Source organism: Equus przewalskii, chromosome 27 (genome assembly GCF_037783145.1).
Source record: "Equus przewalskii isolate Varuska chromosome 27, EquPr2, whole genome shotgun sequence".
In the NCBI taxonomy this organism is placed as follows: domain Eukaryota; kingdom Metazoa; phylum Chordata; class Mammalia; order Perissodactyla; family Equidae; genus Equus; species Equus przewalskii.
Genome location: NC_091857.1, coordinates 41,632,190 through 41,645,360, shown reverse-complemented (window position 1 = coordinate 41,645,360; position 13,171 = coordinate 41,632,190). Strand labels below are relative to the sequence as shown.

General features: G+C 46.6%; 1 protein-coding gene across 37 annotated transcripts in view; it reads right to left on the bottom strand.

Annotated features, from left to right (window-relative positions):
* DIP2A (disco interacting protein 2 homolog A) overlaps positions 1 to 13,171 on the bottom strand; it is a 130,545-nt gene that overhangs the window by 15,157 nt on the left and 102,217 nt on the right. For 30 of the 37 annotated variants that reach the window (XR_011533984.1, XR_011533983.1, XR_011533982.1 and 27 more), the window contains 6 exons: positions 10,996 to 11,197; positions 9,994 to 10,103; positions 9,820 to 9,900; positions 7,081 to 7,204; positions 405 to 526; positions 168 to 279 (listed from right to left, as the gene is read on the bottom strand). Coding sequence is in view for 34 of the 37 variants with exons in the window: in XM_070597736.1 (XP_070453837.1) it covers positions 168 to 279; positions 405 to 526; positions 7,081 to 7,204; positions 9,820 to 9,900; positions 9,994 to 10,103; positions 10,996 to 11,197 (751 nt within the window). In the remaining 3 variants the exon portion in view is untranslated. The remainder of the gene's footprint in view (positions 1 to 167; positions 280 to 404; positions 527 to 7,080; positions 7,205 to 9,819; positions 9,901 to 9,993; positions 10,104 to 10,995; positions 11,198 to 13,171) is intronic. The other 7 variants (XM_070597740.1, XM_070597742.1, XM_070597765.1 and 4 more) reach the window with 1 other exon arrangement.

Here is a 13,171-nt window from a genome sequence, read left to right as displayed (position 1 = left end):
AGCACCCAGCTGGAGTCTCCTTTTAGCACCTCTTTACCATTTACTTCAGCTGCTCTTACCTGACTTTTATTTTTGGGGGAGCAACAATGCAATCCCTATAACAAGGAAAGGGCAGGGAGTTCCCTGTGGTGGGACCAGCACACACACCAAGGGCGCTGAGGATGCACCTGTGTCTAGAATGGTCGGCCAGGTTCTGACGTCCACAGCGGCAGCTGCTTCCTTGGATTTCAGCAGTCGCATAATGGCCTGCGTGGTGAGGACACATGCAGACTTGCTCACCTGTGGAGCCCGGGGATTGAAGGCACGAGTAAGACGTGGCACCTGGGAGCAAACCCACCCATGCAGCCCTAAAGAGCTGACCAGAGGCCGGGAGGAGAGGAGATCTCCGTCTGGGGCACACATACCTCCACGATCATCTTGACGGTGGGAAGCGTGGTGGCGAGGTTCTGGGGGTGCGGGGGCCGCACAGTGACAGGCACACAGCCACAGTACAGGCAGCCGTAGAAGGCAGCAATGAGGTCGACCCCTGGGGAGACATGTGGGTGGAGAGGGTCAGCGTGGGGCCGAGTGTGGCTCCTGGCGTTTAATGCCGTGGAATGGTGAAAATGACAAGGGGACCTTACTTGGATAAAGCTACTACTCTATCAAATGAATAGGGTATTTATCGAACACAAGGGTGTTAGAGATGGACAGAAAGCTAGCCTGACTGCAGGTCGTCCCCCTTCTTAGATCCTGGGAGGCCAGGCAGGTGGAAGGGGCACAGCCATGGCACAGCGGAGGTCCCCAAGGGCCGTGGCCCGGGCCTCATGGAGCAGCGCTCTGCCCGCCATCCCAGTGCGCCAGGGCGGACGGCGGGGTGGGTGAATGAGGGCAGCGAGGAAACCTTTGAGGGGTGAGATGTCTGTCCACCGCGAGAAGAGGCGAGGACGCAGGGGCAGTGCCACCCACCACGGCCACGGAGAAGATGTGAGGATGGACGTGGAGGGAACCCAAGGACGCAAGGGCAGTGCCACAGAGGCCCAGCACCTCCTAGCCACGCTTCTGTGCCCGGATGCCGCTGCGGCCCGGGAGCTTCTCCTGGACAGGCACTGGAGGGTGTGCAGGGAGTCCCCCAGCCCTGGGCACCGGCCAGTACGCTCCGCCTGGCTCGCAACCACATGATGCAACGCGAGGCCAACGCACTGTTCCTTCGACTTTGCTATATATTTAAAATTCCCCCTATTTAAAACTTGGGGGGAATCCTTTTAAAGCCTATTTTCCCATCTTGAATTCAGTCTGACTTGAGAACACCTGCACTCCACACCCTGGAGGCAGCTCCAGATGTTGCCCTCAAATCACGTGAGGCCTTACCTGGCTTTTTCTGGCTACAAGACACCAAGACAACCAGCCTCAGACTGTTTCGATTCCAGAGTTAAAATAAATATGCAATGTTTAACCCGGCTATGTGTCTCACCAAATTACAAGTTCCCAGTGCTCCATCAGTAACTGGGAAAGTGACTACTGGGGCCAGGTCAGCTTAGCAAGGTCATTAGCAGGGCCTGAGCCCACCCACTCAGCCAGGCTGGCCCCACCAGTACTACTGCCATGGCAACACCCATCTGCTCTGTGCCTGCTGGTAGCAAGGAGTGAATGGGGGCGATGCTGAGGCCAATGCACATGGGCAGTCTTACACTGCGCACGGTCACTCTGCCCCATGTGCCACAAACATATCAAACTAAACCAGAGCAAGGTATGACCAAGAACTCATTTCCTTGAGCCTATAAAGCTCCTGCTGTTCCCTGCATATGTATCTTCTCTCTCGTCCCTGGCATCACCCAGTGAGCACCCCAGCCTTCTGCAGCATTGCTTCATAATCTCTTGGGTCACACACCCCTTTGAGAATTGGAAGAAAGTCTTGGATTCTCCCTTCACCCCCCAAAATGCACAATGCACGTGCCTGTGTGCATTTGCAAACCATCCGCACCTCAGGAAGCTCCAGACCTTCAGGCAGGGCCCAGCTCTACCCTCCAGCTATTATACTCTCCACCTGCTACTAAGTTTCTAAAATGTAAATTTAGAACTTCACCATGCATTTTCTTTTTTTCATTAAAATGTTTTTGTGGATAGTGTCAAACATACCCCAAAACAGAGAAGAGCATCCAGCCCCCATCTTCATCATTCAGGTTCTCAATTATCATGATGGCACTGTGTTTACCACCTACCTCTTCTTTTTTCCTGTGTTGAAGCACTGAAGGCAATTCCCACACACCCTATCACTTCAGCCCTGCCCCTCCCTGAGCATGTCTTCCCACGGGCTGCTTGGCCTGCAGCCCCAGCCCTAAGCCTGGGGAATGCCCTCATCCCCCAGGCTCTCAGCATGGCGCAGCACCACTCTGCCAGTGTGGACAGCAAGACGGCAAGGGGGTGCTCCAGCAGGGCTGTGTCTCAGCCTGCTTTCTGTCAGGGTGATGCTCACCTTACATGGAGGAGCTGCAGAAAGCACCTTGGAACACAGTGGGTATCTGAAGTGTGGGAATTACAAGTGCCCCTGGGAAAAATAGCTTCACATTCCAGGGATTGGACAGAGTAGAAGGAACTGAAATGCCAGTAGAAGTTCTAGAGTATTCAGATTACCAAGTATCTCTGTCAAGAAATAAACCAGGCTGCCATCTTGCCCTGGCTCCTAAGCAGGGGAGCACATAGGCAGATGGTCACAGGGACGTCTATACTCCAGGGCAGCCCCCCGGGGAAGAGGCCCCCAGCTCCCATAAAGAGAAAGTGTCGAGTGCAACCCAGTGTCCCACCAGATAAGCTGAAAAGAGAGGTCACTGCTGGGGCCTGGACATGTGGCCTGGAGATAAGGGGAGAAAGATGTCAGCACAGAGCAAACCCACGATGGATGTCACCATGGAGGAGATCCCAGACTCGGAGGGTAGATACAAAACATGAGTCAGAGGAGTTCCAGAAGGAGAAAAAGAGGGGGAAAAAGGCAGTAATGAAAAAGCACATTTTCCTGAGATGAAGATGAGAGTCCATAGATTAAATGGGCAAGAAGGTAAGAAAGGACCCACACCTGGGCATATCCTAGTAAAATTCCTGAACTCTGAGGCAAGAATGAAAACTAACAAGCTTCTAGGCAAAACAACAACTTACAAAGGGAAAAAGAAAGAGTGGATTATCACCCAAACGCCTGGATAAGCACATGCACAACCAGGAGAAACAGCGAGAAACCTAGATTCCTATTACAGCTGAGGCATGAGTCGCCAGTGCAAAAGAAAGATATTCTGAGTGTGCTTGGCCCATGCCCAGATCTGGAAGAAAAACAACCTGCTAATAGCTAAATAACAAACTCAGAGAACTGAGACCTGAAGACAGGGGTAGGCTAGAATAGAGTGGGAGGGGAAGAGGAGAGGGGACAAGACCCCATCTAATGGGAAGGACACACTGTCTGGGGTATGCACTGAGAGAAAAGAGTGAGGAAGTTCTCATGAGAACCAAAAGCCCTCAGCAAAGTGATGAGTTGGGGATGAGGAAAGAAGGGAAGGGGAGGGACAAGTGGAGATTTCTACAAGTCTCTGAGGTCAGGGAGGGAGCAGGAAGGACATGGAGCACCCAGTGGGAGGCAAGGTTGTTCTTGATTGGGGAGATCACTGCATCTTATTTCCAAAAGACCAGAGGGCAGGGAGAGGAAAGGAACCATTCAGCCATTCACTGGGGACAATTAACACTTATGAGGATTTGAAAACAGCAATTCAACCCAACAAGGGGAAGGGCCCTACACGGAAGAGACTGTTGCTTTAAGCAAGAGACTGTTGCTTTAAGCGGGGTGTGGTGTAGAGACAAGAAACAAGAGGGAGAGGCCACAGTGAGCATGGGGAAGGGGACAGAGCCAGCTGGGAGATCTTGAAAACCAGGCTACCACACAAGCCAAAGTCCCACACAGTTATAAGAAAAAAGAATCGAAAGCAGAATATCATCTGTCCATACAAAGACAGCAAATAAAAACTATAATCATCTACTACAAAATGTGCTAAAATACATTAAGAAAATGATACAAGACAAAAGAATAACAGAAATCAGAATTAGAAAAAAGTCAGAAATGAGGAAAGAACTAGAAATTATTGAAAATCATTTCAGAAATGAAGATGAAACCAGAAGGAACACAAGAGCAAATAAAGACAACAGATAAAAAGGAAGGAACTTTTAAAGCTCAAAAAGAAATTTAGTAAGAAACAGAAACACTTCAAGAAAAAACGACAGTGATTGAAGACAAAGCAGCTCTAACACACGGATGACAAGTAGGAGAGCATGAAGAAAATCCAGCAAGGGAAGAAAATATGTAGAAAAAAACTATGATTTTAGAAAATGTTCTTGAAATTAGAAAAAAGAGTTGTGAAGCTACATATTTAAAGATACCTTATACATGAGAATGTTAACCCGTAACAACCAACATCAAGATTATGTACTGGCCCTCAAGAAAAAGAAAAATATCCTTTTGGCATGCAGGCAAAAACAGCAAGTGACTCATAGAGAAAGAAAATTAGATTATCATCAGGCTTGTTGACACTTTATGCCAGGACAAAATGGAGCAACAAATTTAAGATAACTCGAGGAAAGAAATGTGAATCAAGGATTTTTTATCTAGCAAAAATGACTTTTGATTATAAAGGGTACAAATTGTTATCAAAAGCAAGAACCCTGGGGTGTTGTTCCCATGAACCCTTCCTGAGAAATCACTTAGAGAACAGGATTCAGAAAACTAGCCTGCCCAGAAAGACAGACCTATGGACTTAAGGTGAGCATGAAACACACAGTTACAACCTGTCCAGAGAGACACAGATCCATGGACTGAAGATGAGCATGAAACACAGTTACAACCTGTCCAGAAAGACACAGATGCACAGACTGAAGATGAGCATGAACTACAGTCATGGTGGAACTGAAACCAAACCAGGGTGAAAACAGAGAGGCTGGATTTGTAAAGGCTGTCTCTCTGACAATATAGACAGCATACAGCTATAAGAAAAAGAGGGGGACAAGAAAGAATGTGCACAAAATTTTAAACTGTTTTCAAAAATCATATAGGTAGTCATGGTATTACTACTGTTATTTTGGGAATGCTGCGTGTGATGTGGGATAAAGTAAGTAAGTAATTATAGGATATTTCAATTCTGTCATCCCCTCTGTCCTGTAGAATCAAGATTCTTTTCTCCTATGGAGAAAAGGAAATATAGATACAATGTAGAAGAGGTTTAATAAAAATCCTATAACCTTGAATTTGAATTGGATGTAACAGTATGAACTCATGAGGAACTGCCTCTCTAAGAGATATAATTATATTTATTTATAATTTCTAGCTCTGCTCACTGAAAAGGCTAACAAATAGCAGCCAACCCAGGAGAAATGAGCATCCCATCCCTTGTGCCTCGATTTTGTCGTGGGAACACCAGGACTGGTGCTCTATGGAGAGACAGCTGATTCCAGGTCTGGGGTAGGACAGGCACAAAATGAGCATGGAATACCTAGTCTCACCAGACGGCAAGGAAGCCATCAGGGACCAGAGGTCATGTCCTAGGGACTCAGGAGCCAGCTAGAGAGGCTCCTATTGGCCAAAGTGGGTCCATTTGAGCTTCAATAAAGAAAACAATTGCAAAGGATTGAAACCCACAAATATGTTTAAATCTATGAGTTCATAATGAGATACATATATATATATATATATTTAAATCCATTGATTGGCTACCTTTGGAGTATGACAGGGAACAAAATCCATTTTACTGAAAACTGAGAAAAGGAAGGAATCAACACTTTTCCTGCCCTTCCTGCATGAATTCTACCACTGGGTGACCAAATACCAGATGAGAGGAAGTGTCTGTTTATTAGTTTTATGGCTAATAAATGTAAAAGAAATGATAGAATATCACTGTTTTGTGACGCCCTAAGGAATTAATGAATGTAGAACACTGAGCATCAACGCCTGCTAATACTGCAAAAGGAGAGACAACCCAGCACGTGGTTTCTGATAAAATAACTCAATACCATGCATAGTCCTGGCAAGGGAATTGAACCCAAGTCCCATCCAGTGTTTGGATCTAGCTGCCAACCTGCAGGAAATGCACCCAGAGCATGTACTCAGCTACTTACAGGCTGTGAGAAAAGCTCTACAGGGTCAATCCAGGTCTCTAGTGGATAAGTGTAAGGAGGAGAGGGAAAGGGGAGTCTGCAGACTAAAGGAGACTTAAAAAATATATCAAATTTAAAGAAAATTGGCAGACTAAACTATGATGTGTAGGGATGCTCATTGGGGTGATCAAACATAATGAAATGGAGGCGATGATGACTGCGGGCGTCGGGGAGAGGCTACTTTTGGGAGAGGGGAGGGGATTGTGGTAGGGACAGGAGTGCAAAGGGATTTCTGGGTACCTGGCAAGGGTCCCTTTCTCGACCTGGCTGGTGGTCACAAGGGTGTTTACTTTATAATAATAAAATGTGGGCCGGCCCAGTAGCGCAGCAGTTAAGTGCGCACGTTCCGCTTCAGTGGCCTTGGGTTCACTGGTTCAGATCCCAGGTGCAGACATAGCACTGCTTGGCAAGCCATGCTGTGGCAGGCGTCCCACATATAAAGTGGAGGAAGATGGGCACAGATGTTAGCTCAGGGCCAGTATTCCTCAGAAAAAAGAGGATTGGCAGCAGTTAGCTCAGGGCTAATCTTCCTCAAATAAATAAATAAATAAATAAATAAAATAATAAAATTTGTGGGAGAGACTGGGAAAGAAGAACAGATGAACAAAGCAGGACAGTGTGGGTTGTGCTAAAAGGCATGTGGAAAATCACAATCAAGTCATAATCACAATGGAGGCACAGATGTCTAAAGAAGGTCACTGTAAATAGTAAAACCCGCTGTTAAGTGTCAGAAGCTGCACTGCTTTGGCTGCAGGGGTGCAGGACTGCAGTCCAGGAGCTCACCAGAAGCCCCTACGACAGCAGTCTGGGAAAGGTGGCCACAGCACCAGTACCACCAGGGACTGCCCCCGTGAGGGAAGAGCCAAGGGAGGTGGGTATGTGCAGAGAGGAGGGCTGAGGACCACTCAGTGTGCTTACCTGGGGGATAGACCAAAGCCACATGGTCCCCAGCACTCACTCTCGCCTTCTCCATCAGGGCAGCGGCCACCCTCTCCGCCTTTTTGTGCAGCTGGATGCAGGTTGCTGTGCTCGTGACTGTGCCCTAGGAAAGCAATCGAGTCACCACCAAGCTGTGGAGCAGAGAATGCTTGCTCCTTGGGTTCCTGTGTGCACACTGGGCATACTCTGTACTCAGAACTCCTAGTGCCAGGAACCAGAACAAGGTGCCAGGCCCAGAGACACATCTGCTCTCTTTGCTAGTCATGTGTATCTCTAATACAATTCCCAACGGTGGCTCTTTTGCCAGCAATGAAGGGACAAGCCATCAAGTGTATCCTGAGAGCTTGGAGCAGTGGGTGCTCCACCTGTCTGGGACAGTCAGAGACACAGCAACTGAAGAAAACCCTTTTGGACTTTTGATAAAATATTTTAAATATAACAATTTTATAAAGAATGATGCAATATATATTCAGATTCTCATTACCTAATAATATTTTACCATTCTTTCAATTTCTGTTTTTTAAAATAGATCATTACTACTCTGCATACCACCCCCAATTTCATCCTCTCCCTCCCCAGAAGCAACCATTATCCTGAATATAAATAACACATAAATAAATAGTAAACAATAAATAAACAAGCATCCCTAAACAATAAGATTATGCATGTTTAAACTTCATGTCCACCAGGTGAGCGTGTCGTTCTGCAATTTGCTTTTTCAGAGTGCCTGTGCTGACTCACAGGGCTCCTCTCCACACCTACACCAGTTCATCTATTCACCTGGTGTCTCTGTGAGGACATCGGGGCTGGGGACCAGCTCCCAGTAAACGCTCTCTCCCTCTGCTGACCTGAGTCAGGGAGGCCTCTAAAAGTGCAACTTGGTCTAATCATATTTCTCCAGGACAGATCAGCCTAACGTCAAAACCCCTTCTTGACTGGTGCTTCCACTGCATAGGCCAATGCACTTATATGTCGAGCCAGGACAGAGGCCCTGGAGGCTTCACACAAGCCAACTAGACTCACTTCTCACAACCCAAGCTGAGGTGGAGAACATCAGCACTGGCAGATGCTGGAAACCCAAATGCTCAGAGCCCCGCCAGCTCCCTCAGGTGACTCAGAGTCCCCAAGGCCCAGAGATCACCCTGTGCCATGGCCACAGACCACCTCCCAGGTCAAAGGCCAGCACATCCTCAGGAACCTAAGGACAACTCAAACCTGGAGAAGGCTAAAACTAAAAGAAATACAAAAATTTACAAGTAACTTTGAGAAAAATCTGGAATGGATTTGGAGAAGGCCTGGTTGTCTTCTGTTGGCTCCTCCTGAGCTCTCTCCTAGCTTTAAAGATGCTCCTGGGCTCGTGTGGGCTGACCACCCTACTGAGCTCAACCTCTCCAAACGCAGGCCTGGTAAGCATCTCTGTGTGACCCCCACCCGTGGCTCCCTCCTCCCTTGAGAAGTGCTCCATCTGTTCAGCTAACAGCCCAAAGCCAAATCATCATGCCCACACTCAGGAGGTCCTGCAGGCCCTGCCTCTGACCACGTCTCACACTTGTCCACATCTCCACTGCTCTCCTCTTCTCTGAACTGCCATCTCATGTCTGGACTGTGGCCTCCGTGTCCTTCTGCTCCCACAGTTACTCTCTTACAATCCAGAGGAATCGCCCAGAATCCTGAAATGCATCATGCCCATCATGCTCAGCCCCATCCAGGGCTTCCTACCACACCCTTGCCCAGCGCCCAGGCCTCGCCTGCCTCAGAGCCCTGTGCTCACGGTCACAGCCCTGCTGCACTAATCTTCAGGTTCTCATCATGAGCTGATTTTACCTTGGTCAACTGTTAATTATTGGCTGTCTCTATGCTTTAGAACTCAGTCAGTCATCAAACAAACGTTTACCGAAGACGGTGCTAGATCCGCGGATACACAGTGAACAAGGAACATAAATCTCTCTTATGGACTAGTTTTCTAGCAGGGAAGACTTACTTTAAGTGTCCTGAGAACAGGGGCCCTTTTTATCTTATTTAACATAGTGTATGGAGTAGGCATCAATAAGTGTTTTTTGAATGAAGAAATAGTGACCAGTAATGAGCAGTAACAAGAGCTAGACCTGCATTTTCTAAGACCACTGCGATTGGCCCTTTACTACGTCAAAGTGCAAGCAATTTTATGGTCTGTAGGACACACCTAACAGTCATGCGGGGACTTATACTGTTGTTTAACTTTTCACATTTTCGTATTTTGTCTACTGGCCCACAACTTGGATGTCAGGATTACAGCTTCTCCTTCTTTATATCCTAAAACTCCAGGTACAGTATCATACACATTAAAAAGTATCCAAAATTCACAAAAGTGAATTTCTGAATCTGCACCAAGATCAGGGCAATAAGCATTGTTGTCATGTTAAAGCCATAAACAAATGCAGAAAGTCTAAATTCTAATTTTTACAACATGAGCATTTCCTTTTAGTTTCCTTAGGAGGATTTGTATGGTGTTCTTATCAAAAAACAGGCTAACAAGAATTTTCCTGTTAAATACAAAATCAACAGAAATGTTACTGTGTGAATTGTGTGAAAGCCGAGGGCTCTACATAGAAAGGCAGGCAGAGAGAACCCAGCCCGTGAAGGCCTAATCTCTGAACGTGAAATCACAAGGACAGAGCATGGAGCGCTGCAGGACCAGTGGGCTCCACCCGCCCACCTGGGCACAGGCCCTGCCCTCACCTTGGCGTTCAGCAGCAGAAACAGTGGGTGGTCAGGAGTGGTGTGGGCCCGCCACTGCAGCACGTCTGGCAGGAACAGGAACTGCGCAGAGAGGTTGGCTCAGTCTCCTGCAGCCTCACGCAGGAGGCAGGAGGGAGCAGGACCTCCTCACCCTCCAAGGGCCTGGGCTGTTACCTTCCTTGCCTGGTCGCTGTCCTCCAGGTGAGCCAGCTCCCTCCCCGAGGCCTGTGCAATTCTCTTCCCAGCAACCAGATTGCCAACAATCATGGAGGCTGGTCCAACCTCTAGAAAACAGTGGGGGGTTCTGGATGAGAAGCTGATGACTCCAGATATATAATCATCAGGTGACTTTCTTTCCGTCACACTTTTTGTTTGAATTAGGCATGTGATTATTCACTAACACGGAGCTGTTCCGGAAACCAGCTACAAGGCTTATGCTAAGTGACAAACGGAATTTCTCTCTTAAATATAAACAATGCCAGATTGAAAAATTTACCATATGGCATTATCTGGGGAGATATGATTTGACCTCAGCCACAGCCAAACTTTTAATATATTTCATTGTTTTATTGTATTTTATGTATAAATCAGAAAATTAAATCTTCCTGATTAAATGTATTTTATTTAACGATATTTTATGTGTTCAATAATCAGTAAAAGTTAGTATTTATTAAAAATTTACATAATCAAAGGAATGGAAAACTGTATATAATAGTTAAACCAGGGAAGGTAAATTTACTGTTTGTTAAGACCTCCTAGGTCCCATCAACCCTGTGGCTGTGGCACATCACAGGGCCGAGGGGAGCAGCACACAACTGTGGCCTCAGTGTGGCTGGCCACAGCAGTGGCCAACAGTGGCTGTTTAGATCCCCAAGCTCCAAGTCTGCTCTTGGGCATCATTTCTACTCCCAGGAGCCATCGCCTAGCCTTCCAAAGCTGAGATGCTACACTTGAGTTTAGTTACTGAGACGGGTTCTAACAGGCAGGTGGAAACCACCACCAGTGATGTGGTAAAGTTTTCTCATCCATGGCTCGGTTCCAGGGAGGCAGGAGGTGGTGACCAACTTGGTGTGTCACTAGCTCTGGCACTTAACCCCAACCCCAGAGATGTAACCATGAGTGTGGCTGTCACCAATTTTAAGACTGAATAGACACTTATTGTTATACACAACTAACCTGGTTGTTTCTGGCGAGGTTTGGGAAGGTTGGTAACACAAGTGTGAGGGCACATTAGCACATTACACGGGTGCAGCATCCCCTCCAGAAAGCGCTGCTTGGTTTCAGAAATGTGGATCCCTCCGAGAGGAGCCTTGGGCAAGGTGTTGGCAGGAACCAGGGCCAGACAGTACACGCCCACCTGGTGGATGCTGTCGATTGCCTGGAAGGACATGAGATAAGAGGAACTGCATTTGAGCACATGCTGACCAAATCGAGGCTGGGAAGAAGCTGGAAGGCTGGGAACTGCACTGGGGACAACCTTCAGATCCAAAAGTCAAGGACATAGAGTGTTCTCTGGGACATTTTGTTAAATGAGAAAACAGGAAGATGTATGTAAATGCTCCATCATTGAACACACACATGCACATACACATACTGTCCATGTGTACATATGCTTAAACAATGGAAGGTTAGATAAGCCATAAAAGCAGTGTTAGAGGACTTCTTGTGGGGGCAGGAGCGAACAGGCAGGGGCAGAAGCTGGACTCCTCTTTCAGGTTTGACTTTGGAACCATGTATATATTTTACATACAAAAAACTTAAAATTTTAAAAAGCAATTCCTAACAACTGAAAGTGAAATAAAACAAATGAACTCAATGGAGCTGGAGTCAGGTTGGTGGCACAGCCACAGAGAAAGAATCTATTTACAGTGACTTTAAACACTGTAGTTCAATTAGTCCACCACTCATGGGATGTGCCATATGGGCAAAAAGAATTGCAAAAACATCATAAGCTGCTGTCAGAAATCTCACGTTTTAGAGGTAGTGTGGAGATCGCTATTATGAGACCGCAGTGTGTGTAGAGTGGCCTGCGCTAAGTGAGTAGTTCTGCTGGAGTCGTGGACAAAGGCAATTTTTCTGTGTGGGAGAAAGGAGTTCGATGAGATCAATAAAACCCTGTGGTCTTGAATGTGATTTGGAATTAGCAGTATAAACTCACGATGCAGGTAATCTTACAAACATACAGACATCATTTCCTACCATGTCCCCTGAAAAAAGCCCAGAAACAGTGACTAAGCCAGCAACATCAAGTGTCCAGATGGTGGTCCCAACCCCACGTCCCCTGGGAGGCAGCAGGGCCCCTGGGGTCCTGGCCGGGACAGGTCGAGGACATGAAATGCACTGCCTGCCTCAAGTGTCTGATCTTCCTGTTCTCTGTTGTGGCCTCAGAGAATCCCAGGTGGGTGTTAAAGGGACTTAAGAGCCACCCTGAAGAGGCTCCTACTGACCACTGAAAAAGGAAAATAATAACTATAGTAGACTGAAACACATCCAGTATGTTTAAATCCACTAGTTCATAATGAAACAAGTAAACAAAACAAAACTCAGTGGTCACTTTTAGAGGATTGTGGGAAACCAGCTCATTACTCTGAAATCAATCCTCAACCTTGTTTTCCTGCATGACCTGCCCTCCAGGTCTCCGCTGACTGAAGAGGACGTGCACTCTCTGTAGAGGAAACTTCTAAAGCTGCTCCAGCTGATAATGAAGAAGGAATGGAAGGATCAAAGGAGCAGCACCATGAAGTCCTAACAAATCAGCACAACATAGGCGTGCTAAACAATAGAGAATTTTTGCCAGAAAATTGAACCTGAGTCTGATCAAACCTCTAGATCAAATCACTAATGCACAGGAACCACAGAGGACAGACGACTACATTACATGACACCACAGAGGCACAGTCATCAGAATTCAGGCTAGAGAAACGTATTGGACAAACAACCCATTTTTGACAATAAAATTGCAAGAAAAATATGACAGAAAAAGAGTCTATAGATTAAAAAAGACTTACAGACCTGTCTCCACCAAGTGCAATTTTTCATACCTCATTTGGATCCTGAGTCTAACAAACAAACTAAAATTAGACAATCAGGGAAATTTGAATAGTGACTATATATTTAATTACATCAAAAACTTGTTGTTATGATAAAAACTCTCAACAAAGTGGGTACAGAGGGAATTTACACTGACATAGGAAAGGCCATGTAGGACAAGCCCACAGCTAACAGCACACTCAACAGCAAAAAGCTGAAAGGTATTCCCCTAAGAACAGGAACCAGACAAGGATGCCCACTCTCACCACTTTTATTCAACATCGTATTGGCAGTCCTAGCCAGAGCAGTCAGGCAAGGAAAA